General features: G+C 43.0%; 1 protein-coding gene across 2 annotated transcripts in view; it reads left to right on the top strand.

The window, feature by feature from the left end:
* Positions 1-490: 490 nt before the first annotated feature.
* The window catches only part of Tnpo1 (transportin 1), an 84,903-nt gene continuing 61,159 nt past the window's right edge, over positions 491-24,234 (top strand). For both annotated transcript variants that reach the window (XR_013108134.1, XM_076927269.1), the window contains exon 1: positions 491-623. Coding sequence is in view for 1 of the 2 variants with exons in the window: in XM_076927269.1 (XP_076783384.1) it covers positions 609-623 (15 nt within the window). In the remaining variant the exon portion in view is untranslated. The remainder of the gene's footprint in view (positions 624-24,234) is intronic.

Below are 24,234 nucleotides of genomic sequence, written 5' to 3'. Positions count from 1 at the left end.
TGGTTTATGGAGTAGTTTCGTGCTACATCAGCACGTTCCAGAAGCCCGTGTGTTACCAGGCGGGCGGCCGTCCGCCCACACCCATCATCTGCCTTGTGCCAGGGAAGCTGTAACATTTCGACCGTGGAATGAGCGGCCGGTTGGGTGTCGCAAGGCTCTGGGCTCGACGGTCCCCGGGGGAACACGAGTCTACTCCGGGCACGTCACCTGCCGGAAGGGCCCTGCATCTGGGCGTTCACACCCACGGGCCGGGAAGCGGAGGCCGCGACTGAGCCCCGGGCTGGGTTGTGGGGCTGCAGCGGGCGCGAGAGGGTTTGAAGCGGGCGCGGGGACGACGCCTCGACCCGGGACCCCCGCTTGGGGAAACCGCTGCTGCGCGCCGCCCGACGCAGGCCGGTAGGCCCCAGGCCGCCGTCGCAGTTTTCCCAGCCCCGTCGCCGTTGCCAAGGCGACCGCCGCGGAAGATTCCCGCGCCGGGCTCCGCCCCCCGGCCAATCGGACCGGCGCTCGCCCGAGCCCGGATTCTCTTTGTTCCGCAGCCATTTCAGGCCCCGGACAGGAGGCAGCGCCGCTTCGGCAGAAAGGCCCGAGCGCCGGAGGCCTCTGGGATGGTGTGGGACCGGGTAGGTTGGCGTGAGGGTGCGTGGCCGGGGCGGAGGGGCGGAAGCGTCGGAGCGAGCTCCGACCAGCCGCCGTGCCGAGCGGACCGCGCTCCGCTGTTCTCCCTCCTGGACCCGGCCTGGCCGTTTGGAGCCCGCCGGCGACGGCGCAGTTCTAAGCCCAACAGCTGTCGTCCCGGGCGCCCTGCGGGACCCGGACGGGGCAGGCGGCGCCCCGGGGGCGGGAGGTGGGTCCTGGGGCTGGCGGGAGGCTGGCGGGGGCGAGCCGCCGCGGTGCCCGTCAGGCCGCACGGTGCGAGGGCCCGAGGTCGCCGGTCTTTGTCCCGGAGCCTCGCACACCCTGGTTTCTGCAGCCAGCTCCGATCTGTCTCCCCTGAGGGCCTGTTGGCCTCGCGACCCGTGAACGCAATTTTAATGTTTGTAACTAAGGGTTTTGCTTGGGTTCCTGGGTTTTTGCACGTCTGCCTCTGGCCGCCCACGCCACGGGGAACGGCGGCGGGGGAACAGACCCGCCACCACAATCAAACTGGTTTTAGAAAGAAAGGCTTTCTTCCTCTTAGAAACGATCTCGCGGTGTTTGATTTTTTTTTTTTTTTAAATCACGTGGGGTTTGCGGGGATTGTTTACAGTTTCACTTTGTTATGCCAGTTGCAGATCAGCTGCTGTAACTGTAGAAAAGAAGGTGGAGGCTGTCCACTAATTGGGGAGATTGTATTAAGTACATTACTATGTCCTCTAAAACAGTGATGGCTCCCGTGAGTATGAAAGCAGTGCTTTTCCCCCTAAAGAGAAGTCCCATTCTTAAATGCAAAATATTCGGTGAAATCAGTATTTGGAACGGACCTGTCTGTAATGTGCACGTTCAAATGTGTTCATCTGGGTTTTGAGTTTCCCTATCAAAACTTTCACTTAAATGTGGTGAGAAAGTGTACTTTCTGAAGTAGTGGATGGTTTGTATTTTGGGGAGAGGTAATGCTTCTTACTGCCCCACAACTCGGCGTCCCTTTTGTTCTAGAGAATGACTGTTCTATGTGGAAATTTGCAACTGCAAAGGAAAAAATACTAGTTTAGAGGTGGCAGATTTCTTTTAAAATCCTTGACACTTGCAATGTGTGGGTGAATAGTGGTGTGGCAGTTCGTCTTTTACTTGAGTCAGTGTACGCCTATTGCAGGATGGGTGTTTGTCTTCCCTCTCTGAAGAGGGCCTCGGCTTTCCACTACCCTTGTGCTTTTCCATCCTGTCCTGGTCAGGAATTACTGAATTTCAGCAACTGAAATTTATATAGAAAATATTTTTGTGTTTCTCCCTCCATTCCTAAAAGCCTTTTTGCCTTTACATAATATGAACATAATAGAATTTTGTCTAAAATATATATATATATATATATATATATATATATATATTCTCCTAGCTGTGGCTATTTCCAGTATCAATATTTGTTATTGTCTTCATGACTTATTTTTTTACTTATGTTAAAGTGTTTGTGTGCATTCAGTTTTCTTCAAAACTGAACAAATTGTGTTGAAATGTGAACATGCTATATTTATATTTCTTGCTTGTTAGCCATATTGGCAAGCATTTTTTTAGGAAAAGAAATCAGGTTCTATGGAAGCCAAATCAAGTTACACATGAAGTCAATTTGACAAGTATAAAGAGAAGAGAGGAAGGCAACAGCAAGTGGGGACTGTCATCTTTCTTTGCCAGATCTAATCCCAGCCCTGGGGAGACCAAGGCAGGCAGATCTCTGAGTTTCAAGATAGCCGTGGATATACCAAGAAACCCTGTCTCCAAAAACAAACAAACAAACAAACAAACAAACCAGGAAAGAAAGAAAAGAATGTGGCACACGTGCCAAAGATTTGCCGCCCCCCCCATCCTTCCCCCAGCCTGCAAAGATTGAGAGAGCTGAATGAGAGTGTAACTGATGATGTTGTCAAAATCATGGAGGACAGTGCCTCTTCAAAAAGCGGGGGCTGGAGTGAATTTTCTCACAAGAAAAAGAGGTCCTGCTTGGCTAGTGTTAGGCTCTAGCAAGTCAGAGGAGGGAATTCACTGTTGGACAGAGGTTTGACAGTGGGTGGACTGTGGTTAGGTAGGTAGAGGTTAGTGAAGGGAGCGTCTCAAGCTTTTGCGTGGTTCTGAGGCGTCTATCCTAGGCAGTGTTCTTAGAAGTACTGTAGTTGGTGTGATGAGGAAGAACGTTAGCCTTCAAGCATCTTTATACTCAAATGAACTATCAAAACAGGAAACGAGGATGAGATCTGCCTTCAGGCTTGGGGTTTTTTTTGTTTTGGTTTTTTTTTTTTTTTTAGTCAAGAGCTCACTTTGGTTGGCTTGGAACTCACTTTGTGGACCAGGCTGGACTCAAACCCATCAAGAACCACTGCTCCTGCCTCCCACCCCCCAGTGCTGGGATTAAGATCACTCTCTGCCACATGTAGCTGCCTTCAAATTTTTCTCAGCTAAAATCCATTCAAGAATGGTGGCCTCATCTTATTTTCAAAAGGCTGTCAGTGACAGTGGAACTATTTGACCTCAGTGTGGAAAGGAGACTGGTGGCTCTTGGTGTGAAGAGTTTGAATTAGAGGTGTTCGTTCTTCTAATGGCTTACCTTATGATACTAGGTAGAGTTGCCCTATGTGTGGATGGGCGATCTAAGCCAGGCCCTTTGTAATTGTCAGTGTGATGTGAAGCTAGTTATAATGTCTCCATTGGTTGTATTCTGAGAACTAAGTGAGTTCACATGATAGGCGCTCAGAACTGGGCCTACACAAAGTGCTCCACAAATCACTGATGTTCTCATCATTGTCATTTTCATTGTTGGTTATTTTAAAACTATGAGAAATAAACTTAAAGTTGCCAATTTCAAGATGGTACAGTAATTTTAGCCCTTTGGTGTATTTCCTACAAATTGTGTATATTTTACACAGCTGAGATTTTATTGCATAAGTAATTTTCTGCCTTTAAAAAAAAACATGATATAAGCATTTTCTTAAGCTATCTAGTGATATTGTTTTTTATGAGTATGTAATGTTTGTGTGAATTTCTCATAATTAAAGAGGTTTTAATTTTTTGTAGTTACATAAGAAACACTGCACTGAACATCTTTGTGCATAAGACAATTAACTGCATTTTACAAGTTTCATTATGATGCTAGGTATCTTTCAAGTTTCTGAACTCATATTGTCAGGCTGCTTTTGCTTAAGGCAAGTGTGTTGGTTTGTATATGCTCGGCCCAGGGAGTGGCACTATTAGAGGTTGTGTCCCTGTTGGAGTTTTTGTGTCTCTGTGAGCATGGGCTTTGTCCTAGCTTCCTGGAAGTCAGTATTCTGTTAGCAGTCTTCAGATGAAGATGTAGAACTCTCAGCTCCTTCTGCACCATGCCTGCCTGGATGCTGCCATGCTCCCACCTTGATGATACTGGACTGGACCTCTTGTTAGCCAGCCCCAGTTAAATGTTATCCTTATAAGACTTGCCTTGGTCATGGTGTCTGTTCACAGCAGTAAAACCCTAAGACAGAAGTTGGTACCAGGGACTGGGGTAGTGCTGTGATAGACCTGACCATGTTGTTTTTTATTGTTGTTGTTGGTTTTGTTTGTTTGTTTAAGAATGTGGCTTTTGAGACTTTGGATTTGGAAAGCATTGGAATGCTTTAAATGGGGTTTAATAGGCCATCTTAGTAGGAATATGGAGGACTTTGTTGCTCGGAGTAATTTGAATTGCGTAGACCTGGCCCAAGAGGTTTCAGTGGAGAAGAACTTCAGTGTGTGGCCTAAAGACTTTTTGTGGTATTTTGATGAAGAACATGGCTGCCTTTTATCCTTGTCTGAAGAGTCTGCCTGAGGCTAAGGTGAAGAGAATCTCATTGACAAAGGAAGTCTCAGGAATGCCTGTCCTAGACTTTGAACTTTGGTTAGGTCTCATGAAGAGCATTTTGAATGAGCATAGCAAGTTTAGAAAGGAAAAATATAAAACATGTAGTTTGAATATTAAAGGGGCACCAGGAAGTGAAATGCAGCTGAATCCTGTGTTTTAGGAGATAGCAGATTAAGGGAGTGGGACTTTGGGGCAAGATCCTACCTAGCTAAATTTAGATCCAGCCATGGAGTATACACCTTTAATCTCAGGAGACAAAGCCAAACGGATCTCTAAGTTCAAGGCCAGCCTAGGACAAAGCAGATTCTAGGTGAAGAAAAGCTCAAATCCAGGCATGATGGTATACACTTTTAATCCCAGCGTTACAGGAGACAGAGCCATGCAGATCTCTGAGTTCAAGGTCAGTCTTCAGATTCAGTTCCAGGAAAGCCAAATTTAGGCAGTGAAAGTTGGAAAAGAGAAAGCTGGTGATAATGTTATATTACAAGGGATCCATGTTCCAGCCCCAGCAAGCAGCAGAACTCTGCAGCTTTGGCCATGTGGCTTTGGCTTTAGAGTCTAGAATAGAAGAGACTACTGGGACAATTGATGCTGGTTAGCCAGAGCTAAGAAATTAGTAGTAATTAAGAAGAGACCAGCATCACTGAGGTGCAATCTGGGAAGTGTTTTTGAGAGCACAGAGAAGCTGTGTTCTGGATCTAGCCAAGGTTATACCTCGTGCTGCAGCTGTACTTGGTAATATATGAGTCACCCAGGTGGTACTGGTTTGAAGGCCTGAAGGGGTCATGAAGAGCAGCTGAGGCTCGGCACTGGGAGAGGCCACAGAAGGCCATTGGTGAAGGTGCAGCCTTGGCTGCAGTTGATGGCCCAGGACCGAAGGGGTCATGCAAAGGATTTGAGGCTTAGCACCATGAAGAAAGCCTAGGAGAGGCTGTTGGTAAAGCCTAGTTGCAGCGTATTGGAGATGCTAGTACCATATGCTGATCACCAAGAACATCGATGGCAGTGGAGTGGATCAGCCTGCTACAGCAGGCAGAGCTAGAGAAGTGACACCAGCCTTTGGAGGAGCCATGTGTGGAGCTCATACATTGAAATAAGAAGCTGTGAAGTTGAAGTTGACTTGGAGACCCCAAGATATTAAAGATGCCAGAGCCATGGGATACATGTGAGGAAAGCTGCTAACAGGAAGTGGAACCAGCCTGGGAGAAAGTTTGTTGCAGTCAACACAGATGAAAAAGGAGTTGGAGATCTGAAGACTGCTTGGGCATCAGCCATGGAGATGGCAGAGTTTGGAGTTTGCCCAGGTGGTTTTCTGTCTTGCTTTGGGGATTACAGTTAAGTGATTGGATGAATCTCAGAAGACTTTGAACATTGTTGAGACCGCTATAGACTATGGAAACTTTTGAAGTTGGACTAAATGTATTTTTTATTGTGCTATGGCTAGATCTGGTCCCCATAGACTCGTATTTGAGTAAGCCAGGGAGTGGAATGTGGTGGTGTGTATATTCTCGGCTCGGGGTGGCACTATTAGAGGGTGTGTCACTGTGGGTGCTGGCTTTGTCCTAGCTTCCTGGAAGTCAGTATTCTGTTAGCAGCCTTCAGATGAACATATAGAACTCTTAACTCCTCCTGTGCTATGCTCCTTCCTTGATGATAATGGACTGCACCTCTGAGCCTGTAAGCCAGCCTCAATTAAATTTTGTTCTTATAAGACCTTGGTCATGGTGCCTGTTTACAGCAGTAAAACCCTAACTAAGACAGCAAGTTTATTTTTCATGATAGTGTTTTGAGACAGGATCGGTGTAGTTCTAGCTGTATGGGAACTCTCTATGTAGACTAGGCTGGCTTCAATCCCACATAGGCCTGCCTGCTTCTGCCTTCTGAGTGCTGGGATTAATGGTGTGGACCACTATGCTCTGTTCTTGGTGGTAGTTTGATTTTTTTTTGTTTGTTTGTTTTTGTTTTTTTGAGGCAGGGTTTCTCTGTGTAGCCCTTTCTGTCCTGGAACTCACTCTGTAGACCAAGCTGGCCTCGAACTCAGAAATCTGCCTCTGCCTCCCAAGTGCTGGGATTAATGGTGTGGACCACTATGCTCTGCTCTTGGTGGTAGTTTGATTTTTATTGCTGTTAACTGTGTGAGTAGTATGAGATTGAACTCATGACATCATGCAGGCTACATGTTGAGAATGGACTAAGTTATGAACACTGGCCTTGAACTCACTGTAGTTCAAGCAACTCTTAAACTCTTAATCCTCTTGCTTTAGCATATGCTTACAAGCCTCTACCATTAGGGCCGCTGGTTTGTTTTAAGACAGTCTCTCTGTTGCCTCAGATTCTATCCTTCTGCTGCAATCATCCCGTGCTGAGAGAATAGATGTTCACTACTATGCTAGGCCTGCTTGGGGGGATTTGGAAATGTTCGTGAGATAAATAGAAGCAATATAATACTAATATACCTACTGATGGGAGACAGAGGGGAGGGAGGACTGAATTAGTACAATTTCCATTGTAGTGTGTCAGAAGTTACCTGTAGTCATCTGTCTGGCATACATCATTCTTATATGTAATTCTCATCATCTTGTTCTGTGTTATACGTGGAAGTTATTTTCCTTTAACTGATGGGAAAAAGTGGAGATGCATTTTGCACAAGGGCTAGGTGTGCCAGCCTGACTCCGAATCTACATCTGTCTAAATAAAAGATATTACTTGTATATTTCTATGTAATACATATTTCCAAAGTGTTCTATTTGTAACTACCTGTAGTCTGTAGGCCACATTGTTAAAATAGTCAGCTGAGTTGGAAGTTACAAAAATTAAACCAGACAGACATTAACTTTTTCCACATTTTAGAAAATGAAAAAAATAATCTTTACCTGGAGGAAATATAATTGTGTGTGCATGTGTGTGTATACATATACACACACAATTTTATACATATATATATGTATGTATGTATATACGTATATATGTATATATGTACATACATGTATATATGTGTATATATACGTGTAGATAGATAGAGCTAGATTCTAAAATGGATGCAGCAAGAATATGTGGGCTCAGCATTCTTAGTAATGTTCTCCAACAAATGGGAAAGGGAAAAACCAAAGAAATCACAAATTTGATTAAATTTAATGACTAAGAGAAGTTTAAAGGCCCATTAAGTAATTGAATTGAAAAATACACTTGATGAAGCCCATTACTGGTGAAATAAATGAAATAAGCCTAGAAGACTAGAGCTGTTTAACATAAGAATAAAAGATTTCACGCTGAAAGCAAACCCCACGTGCATGCACTCGGGTTGCATTTTATAAGCTGACTGAAACATGGTGAAAATAGTGACATTGCACACCTTATTCATGCCCATCAGAAGTGCTTATCCCAGAAAGGACACAGGTCCTTCCTGTCACTTTTGTCTTTACTAACAAAAGAAATTGTAGGAGAGAAATAATTGAATGTTCCAAACTGTTGTCCTATTTTTGCAAGCAAATGCTTAACAATAGATGGTGACAATCACATCATTAAAAAAAAAAAAAAGTGAATATAGAGTTACAGAGCCACTTTCATTTGTTTCCATTGGGAATTAACATTTTTGAAAAATACCTGAGCTAAGGAGGTGGTTCCATGTGTCAGGTGCTTGCCATGAAAGTGAGCAAGCTTAGATCCCAGAACACATGTAAAGCCCTGTAATCGGCTTGTCCTACAGAGATGCCGGGCAGAGACAGGAGACTCTCCAGAAGCTTGCAGGCTAGTCAGCCTGACATACTAGTCAGCAGTGAATCACTGACACACAAGGGTGTCTTAGACACACACATAGACACACACACATACACACATCGATAGTTAATAAGAGAAGAAGATATTTAATAAACTAAAACAGTTTTCGGAAGTCAGTAAGTTAAAACAGTAAGCTCTTGGAAGTAGGCTCCCTCAACTGGAAAAGAGTGCATGCCACTGCTCGGGTCTAGGACTGGCTGTTGGTTGTGGAGAGTATGTAAGCAGAGGATGCCATAAGCAAGCACAGTTAGAGGCCTGGGAGGACTAGGAGTAGAGTCCATGAAGAAAGTAGAGCACGGCTGGAGCATTGGGAGATAGAAGCCCATTCCCCTGAGTACCCATGAGGTAAACCCCTACTGTGTTCTTGGTCCACTGGAGCAGCAGGTCAGGGACCAATATGGTGTAGGGTCAGGTTGGTGCTTTTTCCTATACATGGTAGATTATAGATACTGAAATTTTGAAATGAAACGTTCATTACTTATATAAATCATCAAGAACAGAATAGGTTTTTAGAATTATGAAATACATAAAAAAGGAAACAATTCAATTACTTTATTCTTCCTTTTGTTTTTTGTTTTGTTTTTGTTTTTTCAAGGCAGGGTTTCTCTGTGTAGCCCTGGCTGTCCTGGAACTCACTCTGTAGACCAGGCTGGCCTCGAACTCAGAAATCTGCCTGCCTCTGCCTCCCAAGTGCCGGGACTAAAGGCGTGCGCCACCACCGCCTGGCTTTTATTTTTGTTCTTTTGCAACAGGCCCTCTGTATAGCCCTGGCTGGCCTAGAACTTACTACATAGACCAAGCTGGCCAGGAACTCAGAGATCCTCCTGCTTCTGCCTCCAAGTGCTGGAATTAAAGGTATATGCCACCACAACAAACCTAAGTATTTTAAAGTAAAACCATTTTTACCGTAGTAGCTTCCATTTCTTAACAGGATGGGTAAGTCAGGTGTCTTTGTCAGTAACTGCAGAGGCTCCCAGTTCCTGGTCAGCCTGCATCTGCATTTTATTCAGAAGATTTGTAACATGTCCGTTTACAGTTTCATTACCCGCCCACCTCCCCATCTTAACCCTTCTTATCTTTATATTTTATGTTCTCTGGGGTTTACTGTCCACCTACCAAAAAGAACTTTCAGCATATTTTTGTGTTTTTTTAAAGGCTTATTTATTTTATTTTTATGTATGAGTGCTTTGCTTACATGTATGTATGTGCCTTGTACATGCTTGTTGCCTGAGGAAGTCAGAAGACATCCAATTGACTGCATCTGGAGTTAAGGCACCCCGTGGGTGCTGAAACTGGGTCCTATGCAAGATCAGCAAATGCTCTTGACCACTGAGCCATCTCCTCAGCCCCTTTCAACATACTCCTTTTTCTTTTAAAAATCTTTCTTAGATTTATTTATGTATATGAATGTTTGGCCTGTATGCGTATATGTGCACTATGTGCAGGCCTGGTGCCAGGACATCAGAAAGGATTTCAGATCCCCTGGGACTAGAATATCAAAAGGTTGTGAGATGTCATGTGAATGCTGGGAATTGAACCTGGGTCTTCAGCAAGAACAAGTGCTGTTAAATGCTATGGCAGTTCTCCAGCCCCTCAACAGATTCATAAACACCCCTTCTTTCTGTACTGACATCTCCTATCCATCTACTTTCTCCTTATTATTCAGGCCTTCCCTATGTATCTCAGACTGGTCTCAAACTCACAGGCCTACTTCTGCTTCCCATGTGCCTCTGTGCCTGGGCCTCCTTTCTTGTCTTGCTGGGTACCTGGCACAGTTGTGCCTGAGTTGGTTGGCTGATTTTGCATAATTTTTCATATTTCCTAGAAGTGGGAATGACATCTTGAAGTCTCTTTCCTGCTTTTGGACTATTCTCTCCCCAAATCCTCATTTTTGGGTTGTATCATAAAGGCCTACATACTTGTTTGTTTCTAGTACCACCTGTTCTTTATGAAGTCAACAGGAGTATAATGGGTTGTTTTAATAGCCCAGCGTACATAATCCCTCATAAGATTAGCCAATGCTTGCATTTCTGTAGTTGCTATTGCATGGTGTTCTACCCTGTGACCACTACTCCTGCCTTTGTGGTTTACGCCCAGGTCCTCACCCCCTGCCAGCTTCTGGTGTAGTGGAGCACCCCACACCCATCACTGTCTCCTTGCCACTTGCTGTCTTGTTTTCACTGTTGTACATCGCGTTCACTCGGCTTAAATTCCATGGTTAGTCATGGAATTTTGGATCTCCTTCCTTGTTCTTTGCTTATTTTTGTTGTTTGGCAGAACCAGGTTTGTTAAAAACCAATTCTCTGCTTTGTTTTGCACTTGCTTCTGTGAGCCTGTATGTGGACAAGTTGTACAACCTCACTTGACCATAAATCTTATGGCTTGCATGATGCCTGGTGTTCCTATATTTCCTGTCTGCTATTAAGTGACTATTTCATGCCTTCTCTTTTTACAAATTCATGTCTTTTCTCCCATCCTCACTTCAAGCCCCATGATCTAGCTTTTTCCTTTCCTAAGAAAACTAAAGTAATGTGAAGAAAATTTCCACACTCCTGCCATCCCCAGGAACTAGAAGCATCTGTGTTAGTATGTGCTGCCTTCCTGCCTGTGACCTTGGAGTCCTGTTGTCTGCTTTTGTACTGGATCCATCTTCTCTCATCTGCTTAAGACACAGTAGGCCTGGATGCCAGGTTCTCTAGCAGCCCTCAGTCCCTCCCTACCTGTCCAGCCATTTTGGTTACCCACCCCTTTTGGACCTTTGCCCTCTTGGCTGCTGCACCTAGTTCTTCTTAAATGACTCAAGATTATGACCGTGGACTCTCCCAGATGTATGCTCTCCTTTTTATCTACAATAAACTTTCTCCTCCACACACAGTACCTAGGAGCAGTCATTTTCCTTTCCTTGTAAGTTTTTCACTCAGCTTATGAATAAGAATTATGCATTTGCTCTTGTTTGTTTGTTTGTTTTAGAGACATGGTTTCACTGTGTAGTTCCCTGACTGCCTGGAGCTCACCGCAACAGGCTGACCCTGAACTCACAGAGACCTGCCTGCCTCTGCCTCCCAAGTTCAGGGATTGAAAGTGTGCACCACTGTATGTCTGGCTTATTTTATTTTCATCATGGACTCATTTCTCTAAGCAGACAGACATGCTATTACAGTCCTCTCAGTGTTTGTGAAGCATTGTTTCTAGGACACCCTCCTCCCCTACCATGCTACCACCAGTTTAACCAGTGGCTCCTCGGGTGTGCCTGTGGTGGTTTCCCTCATTCTCAGCTTGTACCTGCAGCAGCTGTGACAGCCGTTTCCTTCATCTCACAAACTTGCTTCTTTGCTTTCCAGGTTATCGCACTCATTAGTCACCACCCCAGCGCAGGTGCCTTGTAACTGCCTCTGTTCGTTGGTCTTTCTTTTCACTGACATCTTAATGCTGCAGAGCTCTTGGTCTCTGTCCTGCCGGCCACACTTCTCCATCCACATTTCCTCTTATTAGTCGTAGGGTTTGAAATGTCTTCCAAATGTCAACAATGTCTGCCCGAATATGTCTCTTTAGCCTCTCTAATCCAGCCTTGTGTATGTTACTGCCTGTTCATTATGTCTGCCTCAGTGTCTAATGGTAGCTGGTAAACTCAAATGTTCAAGCTCACTCCTGGACTATTCCTGACACTGCTCTCCACAGCCTTCCTTTTTTTTACAAATAGGAGTGGCATCTTCTGAAACTGTGACCCTTTTCTGGACTTCACTTCCACTCTTTTTAGATCAGCCTGTTTTCTGTGTCTTTAAAATACATTGAAGAGCTACTCATGCTTCCGCCTGCCTCCAGCCCCTGGTCCCAGCCACTGCCTTTGCAGCCTGCTGCTTGGCAGCAGTGTGTTAGTTACTATGTGGTCTGCTCATTCTACCTGGCCTCTCCAGTCAGTGTTTTTCAGTTCATTAGCCAAAGCAAGGCTGCTACAAATCATTACAGCCCTTGCTACTTTTCCATCCACAGTAGCTTCTACTGTGATCTGAAAACATGTTCCTCCCAAAACTCATGTAAGGATGCTGACTTCCATGGTGATAGCATTTGGAAACGGGACTTTAGTGATTAAATTAGGAAAGTCAGGTCTTCATGAATAGCTGTAGTGCTCTTCATAAAAGATGTCCTTTGGAGCTGGAGAGGCGGCTCAGCAGTTAAGATCACCGGCTGCTCTTCCAGAGGACCTGAGTTCCATTCCCAGCAACCACGGGGTGCCTCACAACTGCCTGTAACTCCAGTTCCAGGAGATCTGACACCCTCATATAGACAGACAGACATGCAGGCAAAATAGCAGTGCAAAATAAATAAAATATTTAAAAAAATATGTCCTTTGGAGGATACAGCAAGAAGAAGCTATTTGTGAGCCAGAAAGAAGGCCCTGACCAGATTCTAATTGATTTCCTAACCTGAAGATGGTGAGAGATTGCTATTGTGTTTAAATTCTGAATTCCTGATTTTGTTATAGTAGCCTGTACATACTCAAATACTCCTAACCAATGCTCAGAGTGAACCTAGGCTCTCCACTGAACTCTGAAGTTCTGCCTGATCTGTTCAACCTGCTCTTCCTTTTCCTTAGGCTCCTGGCCTCACTTCCTGCAGACGCTTTGTCTCTTTCCCACCATCTGTAGAGGCTGCAGCCTTCACCTGCTTGGCTCAGTGACTTTACTTCTAAGTCTTTGTTCAGATCGTACTTTCTAAAGGGTTGTAAAAACAAAGAGCATGCACAGCATCTGTGGTCTGTGGAGCCTAAAAACATACAGCTATAGAAACCCTAGAATGTATATCCAGTGAAATAGCTTAGGAAATGACTTTAATTGGTTTAAAACGTTAATAGGTTAAGTATTCATCAGTGAACTATATTGTAGGTCATTCAGTTTGTGAACTGTGCTTTCATTCTATAGAAAATGACTAGGGAAGCTGAGAGAATGATTTGTTACAGAGCAGAAGGAAAATGCTTTATTGTTTCTGCATATTTAGATGCACATAAAAGAACTTTACACAGATAATACAAAAGCACAGCTCTGAGTGCTTCTGGGAAGGGAACCAGTATTTTGAGAGATGGTTTTAGAGGGCTTGAGTTTCATATTGTTTTCTTTTCCTGGCAACGAAAAGAGTCATGTTAATTTTTTATTGGAGGCTTTTTTAATGAAGTAAAAGGAAAATAATGAAATAGATACTTTTTTTTTTTTTTAAGTGAAACAGTGAGAAGAAATAGATCAGTAGGGTGGAGAGGGAGAGGAGAACATTGCCTTTCTGAAATGTCAGTGTGGTCAGAAGTCTGGTCAAGGGAAGGAGGAGCCAGTGGGAGATTTTGGGAGAGAGATTGCAAAACTAAAGGGCGGCACTGGGAACGAGTTGAACATAGCAGGGAACAGCTGTGCCGGAGCCATGGCAAACCAGGTAGGCAGCGATGCACTCACTCAGAAGTGCAGCCCTAGATGAAACAACAGCCCCGAAGGCTGCCTGAGCACCAGAAACTGTCCGGGACTAATTACAGGGTGCACCAGGTTTTCTTTACTGCTTTGTCTCAAGCAGCTGCAAGGGAATAAAATGGAGGCCTGGAAATTGTTGTAGCAGGTCATGTTCTTAGAAAGCATGCTGTCTGGACATCCTGAACCAAGCAGTCTGATGAGAGCGCATTTGAGGTATATTTGGACAGCACTGTGGGTGTTATAGAAAATCAAGGATGGCCTTTTGATGCTTCGATTGGAACAGCAGGGTGAAAAGTAGTGACATTTGGTGCTAACAGGCTGAGGGTGGGAGGGAGTCGAGACTTCTTTTTCAGGGCTAGTTTGGAATGGCAGGACTTGTAGCCCTGACTGTCCTGTAACTCACCGTGTAGACCAGACTGGCCTCAAATTCACATGTAGACTAGTCTGGCCTGGAACTGATAGACATCCTCCTGTATTCACTTCCTGAGTCTGAGATTAAAAGCATGAGCTACCATGCCCAGCTCAGCAGTATCCTTCCTGTCAGTGTGTCTGTAAGGAATGAGCCAGGCAGGCCCTGTGCCTCCTACAGGAACCTGTATAGTTTTAAGGAGGACCAAGTGACAGGTAGCTCTGAGTAGCATCTTCAGAGCATGACTTGCATGATTGACTAGACTAGCAGTTTCTGGAAGGTAGGAGGGGCTTGGTAAATTGCAGTAACTTCAAGAAAGAAACGAAGCTACTTTTGTGCATGTATTATAACTATTTTTATGTTATGTTACTATTTACAGTCAGTAAAGTTTTACCTCTAGAAGCTGAAAGGCATATGGTCAGCCTTCAGTTGTTTTTACGTGAAGAAATAAGCCAAAGAGTTTAAATAACTAGTGTAGCATGTTCAGTGGTTACTGTCAGTGCCATGGATTGAGGGTGGAGTCTGGAAATGCCCTGCCCTGCACCCTCCTCCCCAGCCCAAAGACTATTGGAAGGAGGCAGTTTGTGTTAACACTGGCTGTTGGCTCTGGCTCCAGACAGGCTCTAGCTGTGAGTTTGGATCACCTTGCCAAATACCATCCCTTTGGCCCAAATGTTTTCCAAATAAATAACGTGAAACGGTGGAATTCCTGTAAAGGTAGGGAACTTTTCTGGAATCTTGTTTTAGCCTAAATAGTACTGAATCAAGAAGCTAGAATAGTATGTCCATGTCAGAGTTTAACAAAGGTGACTGGAAAGCAGAATAAAGAAGGCGTAAAAAGGAGAGCACTTGAGGATTCTAACCTCAGAGGGGACTTAGGAGCATGTGTGACCCAAGGCATGCACAGTGTGCTGCTTGTGCCAGCCGGGCCTTTTGAGTTCAAGGCCAGCCTAGGACCTCATCTAAATATATATATATAAATAACCCGGAGTTTAAAAAAAAAAAAGTTGTATGCATTTTGTTAACTCTACGTGCGAGGGACAGTTACTGCCAGCAGTTTGTAACTGAAGAATCACTTCGCAATGACTTCTGAAGAGATTCGTTGTCCGTGCCCCCACCCTTCTCTAGGAAAAAGTTTAAGAATTTGTTTGATAAATGCAGTTCTGACTCTAAAAGTCAGCTTGCTTTCATAGGAACGGTGAGTCCTTCGAGGCATTGCCACACACTCCGTGTGTCTATTTGTTGGTGATTTTCCGTGTGGCAGTTTTACTAGTACATGTCAGTATCCTGCAGACTTGGGGAATTGCTGCAAGGTGCTTACAATGCTATTTGTTTTGAAAGTCAATAAAACTGTGGCCTGTAAGTGTATGTAGTCTCCAGTGGTTATCAACCCAGAGGGTGGTGCAGACACCAGAACTATGCCTGAGTTCCAAACCAGGGTCAGCCTCACTTCCTTCCTTCCCCTTCTTGCCAACCCATCCACAACACTTTGTAAATTGTGAGCACTTTCATTTGCTGTTTCCTAAGTTTTGTTAAAAAATGATTTTAATGTTCTATGAACTGTTTTCTTAGCAAGTGGGACTTCATTAACTCCTTCAGGTGAGCACCCACTGACAGTTTGTCAGTCTCTTGTAATGCATCACTACATAAGTTTCCCTTAGATATTGTAGTTATGATTTCTTGAAAATCTGTTCCACTTACTATTACAAAAGTCTCAAAACCCAGTGTAGAGTCACAGGCTTTCTTTCCTGGGAAGCGTTTGTCTATTTTGTTTTAGGATTCACTTTTGCAGAAATAATCCTGGAATAAAAATAAATCTAAGTTAACCCTTTGCTGTATTGAATACTCTCAGAATACAAGCTTAGAAAAATAACCACGAGGGGAGAAAACATAAGAGTGTCCAAGGCTCATCCACGCTGAGGTGATTTCCGGTGGATGTGTTCATTTTAGTTGGCCATGGTTAACATGTGTTGATCACACTCTTGGTTCCATAGGGCGAAACTATTAGACACTTTCTTCATTGCTGCGAGGCACAGTGCTTTCCTGTGTCTATGTGAAGATAGCATTATTTATGTATTACTCTTACGACAAGAGTATATCAGTTTGTGCTGTTAAAGCATGCTGTAGTCTCTTTCACATTTGTTCAAATAAAGCATGCGTTTGTCTACCAGTTTACCCCCTGGAAGTGCAGGGGATGTGAAGGATCTTGGGAAACAAGTAGTATCCTAAAATTGGCATCATAGTAGGAAGAAGTGCCGCTGTCCTACATGGCTAAAGTGTTAATAAAACAAATGTGGTAGGTGGTTGCTCTTCCTCAAAATGGAAATAGAAAATGGGACCTGGAGACATAGTTCAGTCTAAGTGCTGGCCTGCAGAGAGGACTTCGAACTTTAAACGCACTTTTAAACCTTAGGTATAATGGTATATGCACCTGTGCCTGCACTGCAGAGGCAAAGACAGGAGGATCCCTGGGGTGCCCTGGGCAGCCAGCGTAGCTGACTTGGCAAGTTCTAGGTCACTGAGAATCTGTTTTTTAAAAATATACAATAAAGCTGGGCAGTGGTGGTGCATTCCTTTAGTCCCAGCACAGTGGTGGCAGAGGCAGGTGGCAGAGGCAGGAGTTTTAGACTAGCCTAGAACAGAGCAAGTTCTAGGACAGCCAAAGCTACACAGAGAAACCTGTCTTAAAAATAAACAAACAAAAACCCCATATATGTGTGTGTACGTGTGTGTACGTGTGTGTACATATATATGCATGTGCATATAATATATGTGTGTGTATACACACACATTCTTAAATATGGATGGTTCTTGAGGAATGTTCCTTGCTCTTGTCCTTCATATGTACTTGCAAACATACATTAACATGGCCATGCACACCCATATACATACATACAAAAGAAAGGAAAGAAGGAAAATGAATAACAAGAATTTAAAAAAAGGGGGGGGGGCGGTGCATGCCTTTATTGGCTCCTGACTTATTCTACTCAGTTTCCTTTCTACCTTCTGGATTTATTTATTATACCCAGTGTCTCTCAGAGACTTTGATGTTTGATTGCTAATTCATGCTGCTAAGAAAATGCAAGTTAAGGAAATACATTCCCAAGATTATCATGAGACATTGTTGTACCAACTCAACAGTTCCCAGAGAACTGCAAATACTCAGATGAAGCAAGAACACGTGGGAAGTTTGTTGCTCATATTGTTATATAATCATATTGTATGTTTAATTATATACAGATATCTTAATAGTTATTTGATATTTCTTTTTTAGCTCAGCTCTTTTCTTTTTCTTGTTTTTTTTTTTTTGGGGGGGGGGGGCCTTTTTTTGTTTTATTTGTTTTTTGAGATAGGGTCCCTATGTAGTCTTAGCTGTCTCAGAGCTTGCTATGAAGACCAGGCTGGCCTCGAACTCATAGAGATCCATCTGCCTCTGCCTCCACTGTGCTGGGATTAAAGGCATGTGCCATGTCTGGCTCTGGCTAAACTTCTTTCAGTGAAAAGAAATATATTCCAATTATTTTAAAAGCAAGGGTGAGTTCCAATTAAATCACTCATGGATTAGAATTAGAAAGCAATCAGGAAGCAAGGCAGTCCATATGATCCTGCTCAGCTCTTCACAGTCCTCTGCTTAGAATTTCTGATCTATGTAATTTTGTCTTGAGTGTGTTTACCTGCCTACCAGTTGTGACCTTTTAGCTTAAGCTTTTGGAACTGGCAAATGGTAAATCTCTTAGTACTTCTGATGCTTTTCCCCAGGAAAGGAAATTCAATAGAGTGAGTTCATCTTTTCATGCTAGGATTCATCACATTGGAAGGTCATTGTCCGGTTTCATCAGTTGTGCTTAGAAAATGAAGTCACAAAGTAAACTTTGCCATTATTCTCTTCCCTGAGAAATAGGCTATGAGCTACCAGTTCCTTAGAGAAGGGGCCTGTGGCTTTACTGAAGTACTTATCAGATGTCAGCGTCCCATTCAAACACAGAGGGAGGAGGGTCTCAAATCTTATTTATTTATTTTATTTATTTATTTAAATCAGAAATAAAATTCTTCCTCTTAATTTGCAATTTTGATTTCTGAATCTTATTTTTAAATAAAAAGATTGACTAACTACTGTCTAGTGCTCTTTATATTCTTGTGAATAAATGCTGTTGTCCTCCAACTACAGTTATAGTCCAGTTGACAAACTCCTGTTTTGTAGGATGAGGGGAATGAGTGATATTCCCTGGCAGTTAAATACCCGTCTCTGCTAAAGTTACTGAGGCCAGTATTCAGCTTTAAGGTCATACACTTACAACCAAATACCTTCTTGTGGATAGTTGGTTATCATTATCCTGTGTTCAGCACAATCTTACATTTCCTCATTTTATTAACTTGGGGATGGGGGCGTTGATTCCAGATAGGTTCTCTCCATGTAGCTCTGGCCACCCTGGAACCTGATCTGTATCCCAGACTGGCCTCAAGCTCAGATCCACCTGCCTCTGTTTCCTAAGTGCTGGGACTGTGCCACAATGCCTGTCCTTCATTTATGAATATTTTGTCAACTTCATTTTTTTATTACATTAAAAAGAAAACAGCCTATCTCTGTTTATGGTTCCAAGTTGTTCTCAATGACATTAGCTAATGTTGGGGTTACTATTCATGCCATGTGATTTTCTGCTGTCTGCCATACCATTTAGGTGTGCTGCAAGTTAGTCTTCAGAGAATGGAAAACAGGACAGTAAATAGGAAACAAAACCAAGAACTTTTATGTTTTTTTCAAACCATATATTTCTAGAGATACAAAGTGTTGACATATCTTTTGTTGACACATCTTTAAAATGAAGTGTGCCGGCCACTGTACGAAGTGATGACTGCTGTATTGTCATGATGGAAGCGTGCTCATTTTACTTTAATAATGTTGAGGTATTGAATATAAAGATTAAAAAAAAAAAAGCATACCTGAATACGCATAGACTATATTGTATTATGTTTTGTATTAAAACTTTAGTTACGTGGCGACATTTTCATCTTTCATTCCTGCACATTTTCTCCATTTTTGATTGTCTTTAAAGTTTTCTTGTGATATATTTTATCTGTCTCTGAGACTTGGGGGATCACTATCAACTAACTGCTGAGTGTTTTGCTAACATAATTTTTGCAGGTTTATTACACTAATATCTGACTTAATAGTCACCATGTGATGCCCCTGTCTTCTGTTTGCTTCTCATTCTCTAATACGTTTTTCAGGTTTACTGGCGCTATGGTATCACCTACCTGAATCTACTCATGCCACTGTAGTGAAGTACTTTAAACTGGGTGGTGTCCCTCCTGGTCTATAGATGATGCCTTTCTGCTGTATCTTCATGTGGTTGTAGCATATGGCAGAGTAAAAGAGGAAGGGCCAGCAGTCCACCTCAGCACTCTTCTAAAGGCACCCTTTCACTCTCCAGAGACCCACATGTTGCTATCCTCTGAAAAGTGAGTTGAGATATTCAAACCACACCACCACTACACCCTTTAAATGACAAGTTGAACGGGCCACTTTTCTTGAATATTTTTTGATAATACACAACTAATGTATATATTCTTCATCTTCCTATAGTCTGATTGTGTAGATGGTGGTGGGGAACTCTGGAATGTTAGTGACAGTTGTACTGGGAAGCTCAGTGTGAGGGAGTGAGCAGGATTGTGGCACTTTATGTCCTTGTCTGACCTTTTCATCGGCTCCTTTCACAGGTAATAAAACCATTGCTCAGAAAGTTTCCTGAAAAGGTGAAACAGACAGGTCAGCAGTTAGGGGTCAGACAGTGGTCAGCCCAGGAACCAGAACCATCAAAAATCATTTCTGCTCTTACAGAGGACCTTGGTTCAGTTCCCACACCCACATGGGGCCTTATAACTGCATGTCTAGTTTCAGGGCTTTCATATCCTCTTATGATCTTAGGCACCAGGCACGCCTGTGGTGTGTATACACACATGCAGATCAAAACACATGCACAAAGTGTAAAAACAAACAAACAAAAAAAAAGGTTTTTTTTTAGTTTCCTTTGCTGTGTTTTTCAGCTCTATCCATCCTCCTGTAGCTGACTGGTCACTGAGCTGTGCCCCTGTTAATGTTTGAGTGGACTTTCAGTGAACAAATGGACGATTAGGTCAACACACCGCTAATTGCATTTCTAACTGCTTACCAATTTATTTAAAAACCATTTTATTTTACGCTTGAAACTGCTCTGGGCGTTTTCCCATTTAGCCCTTCAGAGTGACTGCATCACTATGCTCCTTTTCCGTCTTCCTTGAAATGGTAAGATACCAAGTCAATACACTGTACTTGAGGATGGACTGGGATATAAGTGAGAAGTGACAGGGCTGTTCAGAGCTTCAGAGCGTTCTTTCTAGCAGTCAGACGGCATGCTTGTCATCAGAATGGCGTGTGGTGCTTATCCCCATATGCTAGCAAGTTGTTTTCTAAAAGTATTGGACCATCTCTTCTTGTTGACTTGACAGTTTCAACTGTTCCACAGGAAGACTATTTCCTGTTGCCGTCCTTCTTCTAGTCTCCCAGTTCTTACATCTAGTAAGAGCAGTGGCTTACCTGATGCTGGCATGTTTTAAATAACACAGTCAATATCAGTGCTTGCCTGAGCACTACCCTGCCTTGTGAGATCAGTACAGACTCGTCTCCATCGTTTATGCATGCCAGCATTTAAACCAACGAGTTCAAAATCCAACAGGCTACAGTTTTTTCTTTATTAATTGTACTTAGTATCTATGAACCAAAGCAGTTTAGTGTACTAAAAACATTGGACCCCAAGTAGGAAGACATTCATTCCAGCTCAATTCTTTTTTAATGTTTACTTTTGCCCATTATGTGCATGAGTGTTTTGACTGCATGAGCCCAGAAGAGGGCGCTGGAGCCCCTGGGGCTAGCAGTGATAAGCCTCCTTGGAGCTTGGGCACCAAACCCCAGTTTTGTGCAAGAGCAGCAAGTGCTCCTGGGTCTCTCTCTCGAGCCCCACCGCTCACTTTAACACTTAGGAGCTAAGTGACCTTTAGTGAGTTAGTCAGTCACCCAAACTAGCTCTTCAAGTTAGAGTTCTGAAAAATAAAATACGAAAGCACTTAAAAATTATTAAATACTATATTAAAACCTCAGCAAAAATCAATATTCTGAAATAAAATGTATAATGATGTTGTAATAGTTAGAGGAGACTTTAAAAGAGCTTTTCCCTTAAATTCATGTCCCAGAAAAGAAAACTACTACAATCAGCACTAGCACTAATTCAGTTTAGAAATAACCCCAAATAACCCAGGTTTTCTTTTCTGTTGTTGGGTTTAAGTACAAATCCTTACCAAGTCTCTGGTACCATTAAATGACAAAGCCTCTGGCATGTTCTTGCTGTACAAAGTACTTCCTAACAGTTATTCTCTCCTTCTCCCTCTCTGTGTGTGCTAGTATGTACATGTCTGTGCTCAAAAGTACAGGTGCCTGGGAGGCCAGCGGGCACAGGATCCCCTGAAACCAGAGTTAGAGGTGTTTCTGAGCCACCTGTAACTGGGAGAACTGCATCCACTGTAAGCCAGAGCCGTCTCCAGCTCTGTCATACAGATTGTTTGGTAACGTTGAGCAGCTTGTTCTTAAGTGATGATTTTTATCAGACTCTGACAGTGAGGCTTCCATGTTAACCACTAAGTCTACACTTTATTTTGTTCCTTCTGGTTTTTGTTTTTTGTCATTTTTTAGTTCAGAAATTGCTCACTAGAGTAAGAAGCAGTGAGCATTTTCTAGGAGCAGATATATTGAGTTAGTAGACTGGTTCTCAAATAGTTGCAAGTCTGTAGTGATTATAATATGTGGAGTTTAGAAACCACTGGTTTAAGTTGCTTAAAGAAAGATACAGGGAGATGGAGGCCCACTGTGATGGTTACATTTGTTATAGAACTCAACAAGGAGTTGCTGCCCTGTCATCCTGATATTTTGATTAAAGGCAAAATTGTTTAATTGTATGTAACAAATGGGGCCGGACACGTTTGATCTCCAATACCTACGTCAAAAACCAAAAATAGGCAAAAAGCCAGGAATGGTGGTGCATGCTCATAATCCCAGCACTGGGGAGGTAGAGTGAGCACAGCCAGCCTAGTCTAAAAGTGAGCTCTAGGCGAGTGAGAGACCCTGTCTCATACATTGGACAGTACCTGAGGAATGACACCCGAGTTTGTCCTGTGGCCCTTAACATACACGAGTGCCTCTGTACCCCCCACTCCAAGAAACTCTAAAAAACAAGGCTCAGTTACCATACCCCCAGTGGTCAAACTGGAGACAGTAGTTTGAAGAGGGCGCTGAGTTCCGTGAATAGCTTGTCGCGTGTGGAGTGCTGGAGAATAGCCTGTCGTGAGAGTGTGTTGGCCCTGGTCAGGCGGACCTGGGTTGGGATTCTGGCTTTTTGTTTTTACTCTTGGTGACTGTGGGCACCTTGCTTTCCTCTCTTAGGTGCCCTTCCCTTTTGGAAAGCAGAGGTGATAGTAGAATATCTGCATGGAGTTAAATGAGGCCTTTAAACAGCCGTATAAACCCTGTTATTACTTAGCTCTCTCTGTTCAGATTTGCATCGTACGTTGGTGTTGAACAGTCCCTCTGCCTCGTGTACACTGAACATAGAAAGAAGCTGCATAACCCAAAAAAGTTCCCAACTTGTGCCTGTTGGTACTGGATTGATATCTGCTTCATTGCACTGTTGTGAATGTTAATGAACTGAAGTGTGAAAGGTACCTACTTATAGATTGGGTTGAATTCTGGGGTCAAGCCTTTCTCCCGTATCATTCAGTCACTGTGAAACCACACGGTTTAATGTTACTGTGTATACTTTTGCAGTTGAGTAGCATATTTGTCAAAGGTCTTCCTGTATGCTAAGAATACACTTTTAAACAATTTCCTTGGTTCCCATTTTCTGTTTTGTCTCTATTGTCTGTCTTCCAGCCCTTACTGGTTGCAATAATGCTGGAAAGCTAAAAACCTAAACTTCTGAACCTATTTCTTCCAAGTGGCTAATTGAACCACTTACTCTAAGCAGTCAGCCAATCTACAGTGTTTGCAAACTCACGCGTCTAGTACCATGTTACATATACTGTCTTGCTGGGAATACAGTTCCGAGGTACAGTACTTATCTGGGATGGATGGATGGAGCCCTGGGTTCAGTCTCCCCCACCCCCACCCTATTAACAGTTCTGCTGTCTTGTTGCCTTCTAGTCTAATTGAACTTGCTTCCTGAGCTAGGTTAGGTGCAGCTCTAGCTCTGCCTCACACAGTGCCTGCCTCCTACTCCCCCTCCCCTCCCCCATTGATGTTCTTTTCTTTTCTCAACCCATGGAGATCTATTTTCCCCCTTTGCTCATCCTAGCTTTTTTTCCCCTCCAATAATAAAAAGAGATATTTACTATGGGAGTCTGTCTCAAATTTTTATTCTTCAAATTATTCAGCACAATTCTTAAGCTCTTGTTAAAGTAATATATATGTACAACAAAGGAACTTAGTAATTTAGATTTAGAATGTTTTTTTTTAGGGCTGGAGAGATGGCTCAGTGGTTAAGGATGTTTTTAACTCAGTGTTGTCAAAATATCTCATTTTTAATTATCAGGCTATATACTGATTTTTCAGATGGCAGGATTTTTACAATAGTAAAGAATGGCTTTACTCTTTTGCCTCATACAGAAGTATCCAGTATTTCTTGTGTATTTCTGATTAGTTTCCCAGGTTACATACAGATTGATATTTCTGTTGGAAAGGCAACGTATCAGGGACCTGGACCCCGATTTGATACTAGAGAAGATTGTAGATGGTCTTTATTTTGTTACACTTTGTTTGGTGTTTTGAGACAAAGTCTTGAATTTGTGATCTCCCTGACCTGTGTTACAGCACCATCACTCTGGCAAGAGGTTAGTTTGGGTTAAGTCCTAATCTTGTCATGTACTTGCTGAGTAACGGGCAAGTAACTTCCCTAGGAGTCAATTTGCTTATCTGTTGCATGTGGTTATTATTGATACCATTGTCAAAGTTGTGAAATTAAATTAGTTATTATATGTAGTGCCTCTGGAAGACTGCTTGTCTCAAAAATATTAGCTGC

Source organism: Arvicanthis niloticus, chromosome 29, assembly GCF_011762505.2.
Source record: "Arvicanthis niloticus isolate mArvNil1 chromosome 29, mArvNil1.pat.X, whole genome shotgun sequence".
Classification (NCBI taxonomy): domain Eukaryota; kingdom Metazoa; phylum Chordata; class Mammalia; order Rodentia; family Muridae; genus Arvicanthis; species Arvicanthis niloticus.
This window is presented reverse-complemented; position numbering and strand designations above follow the sequence as displayed.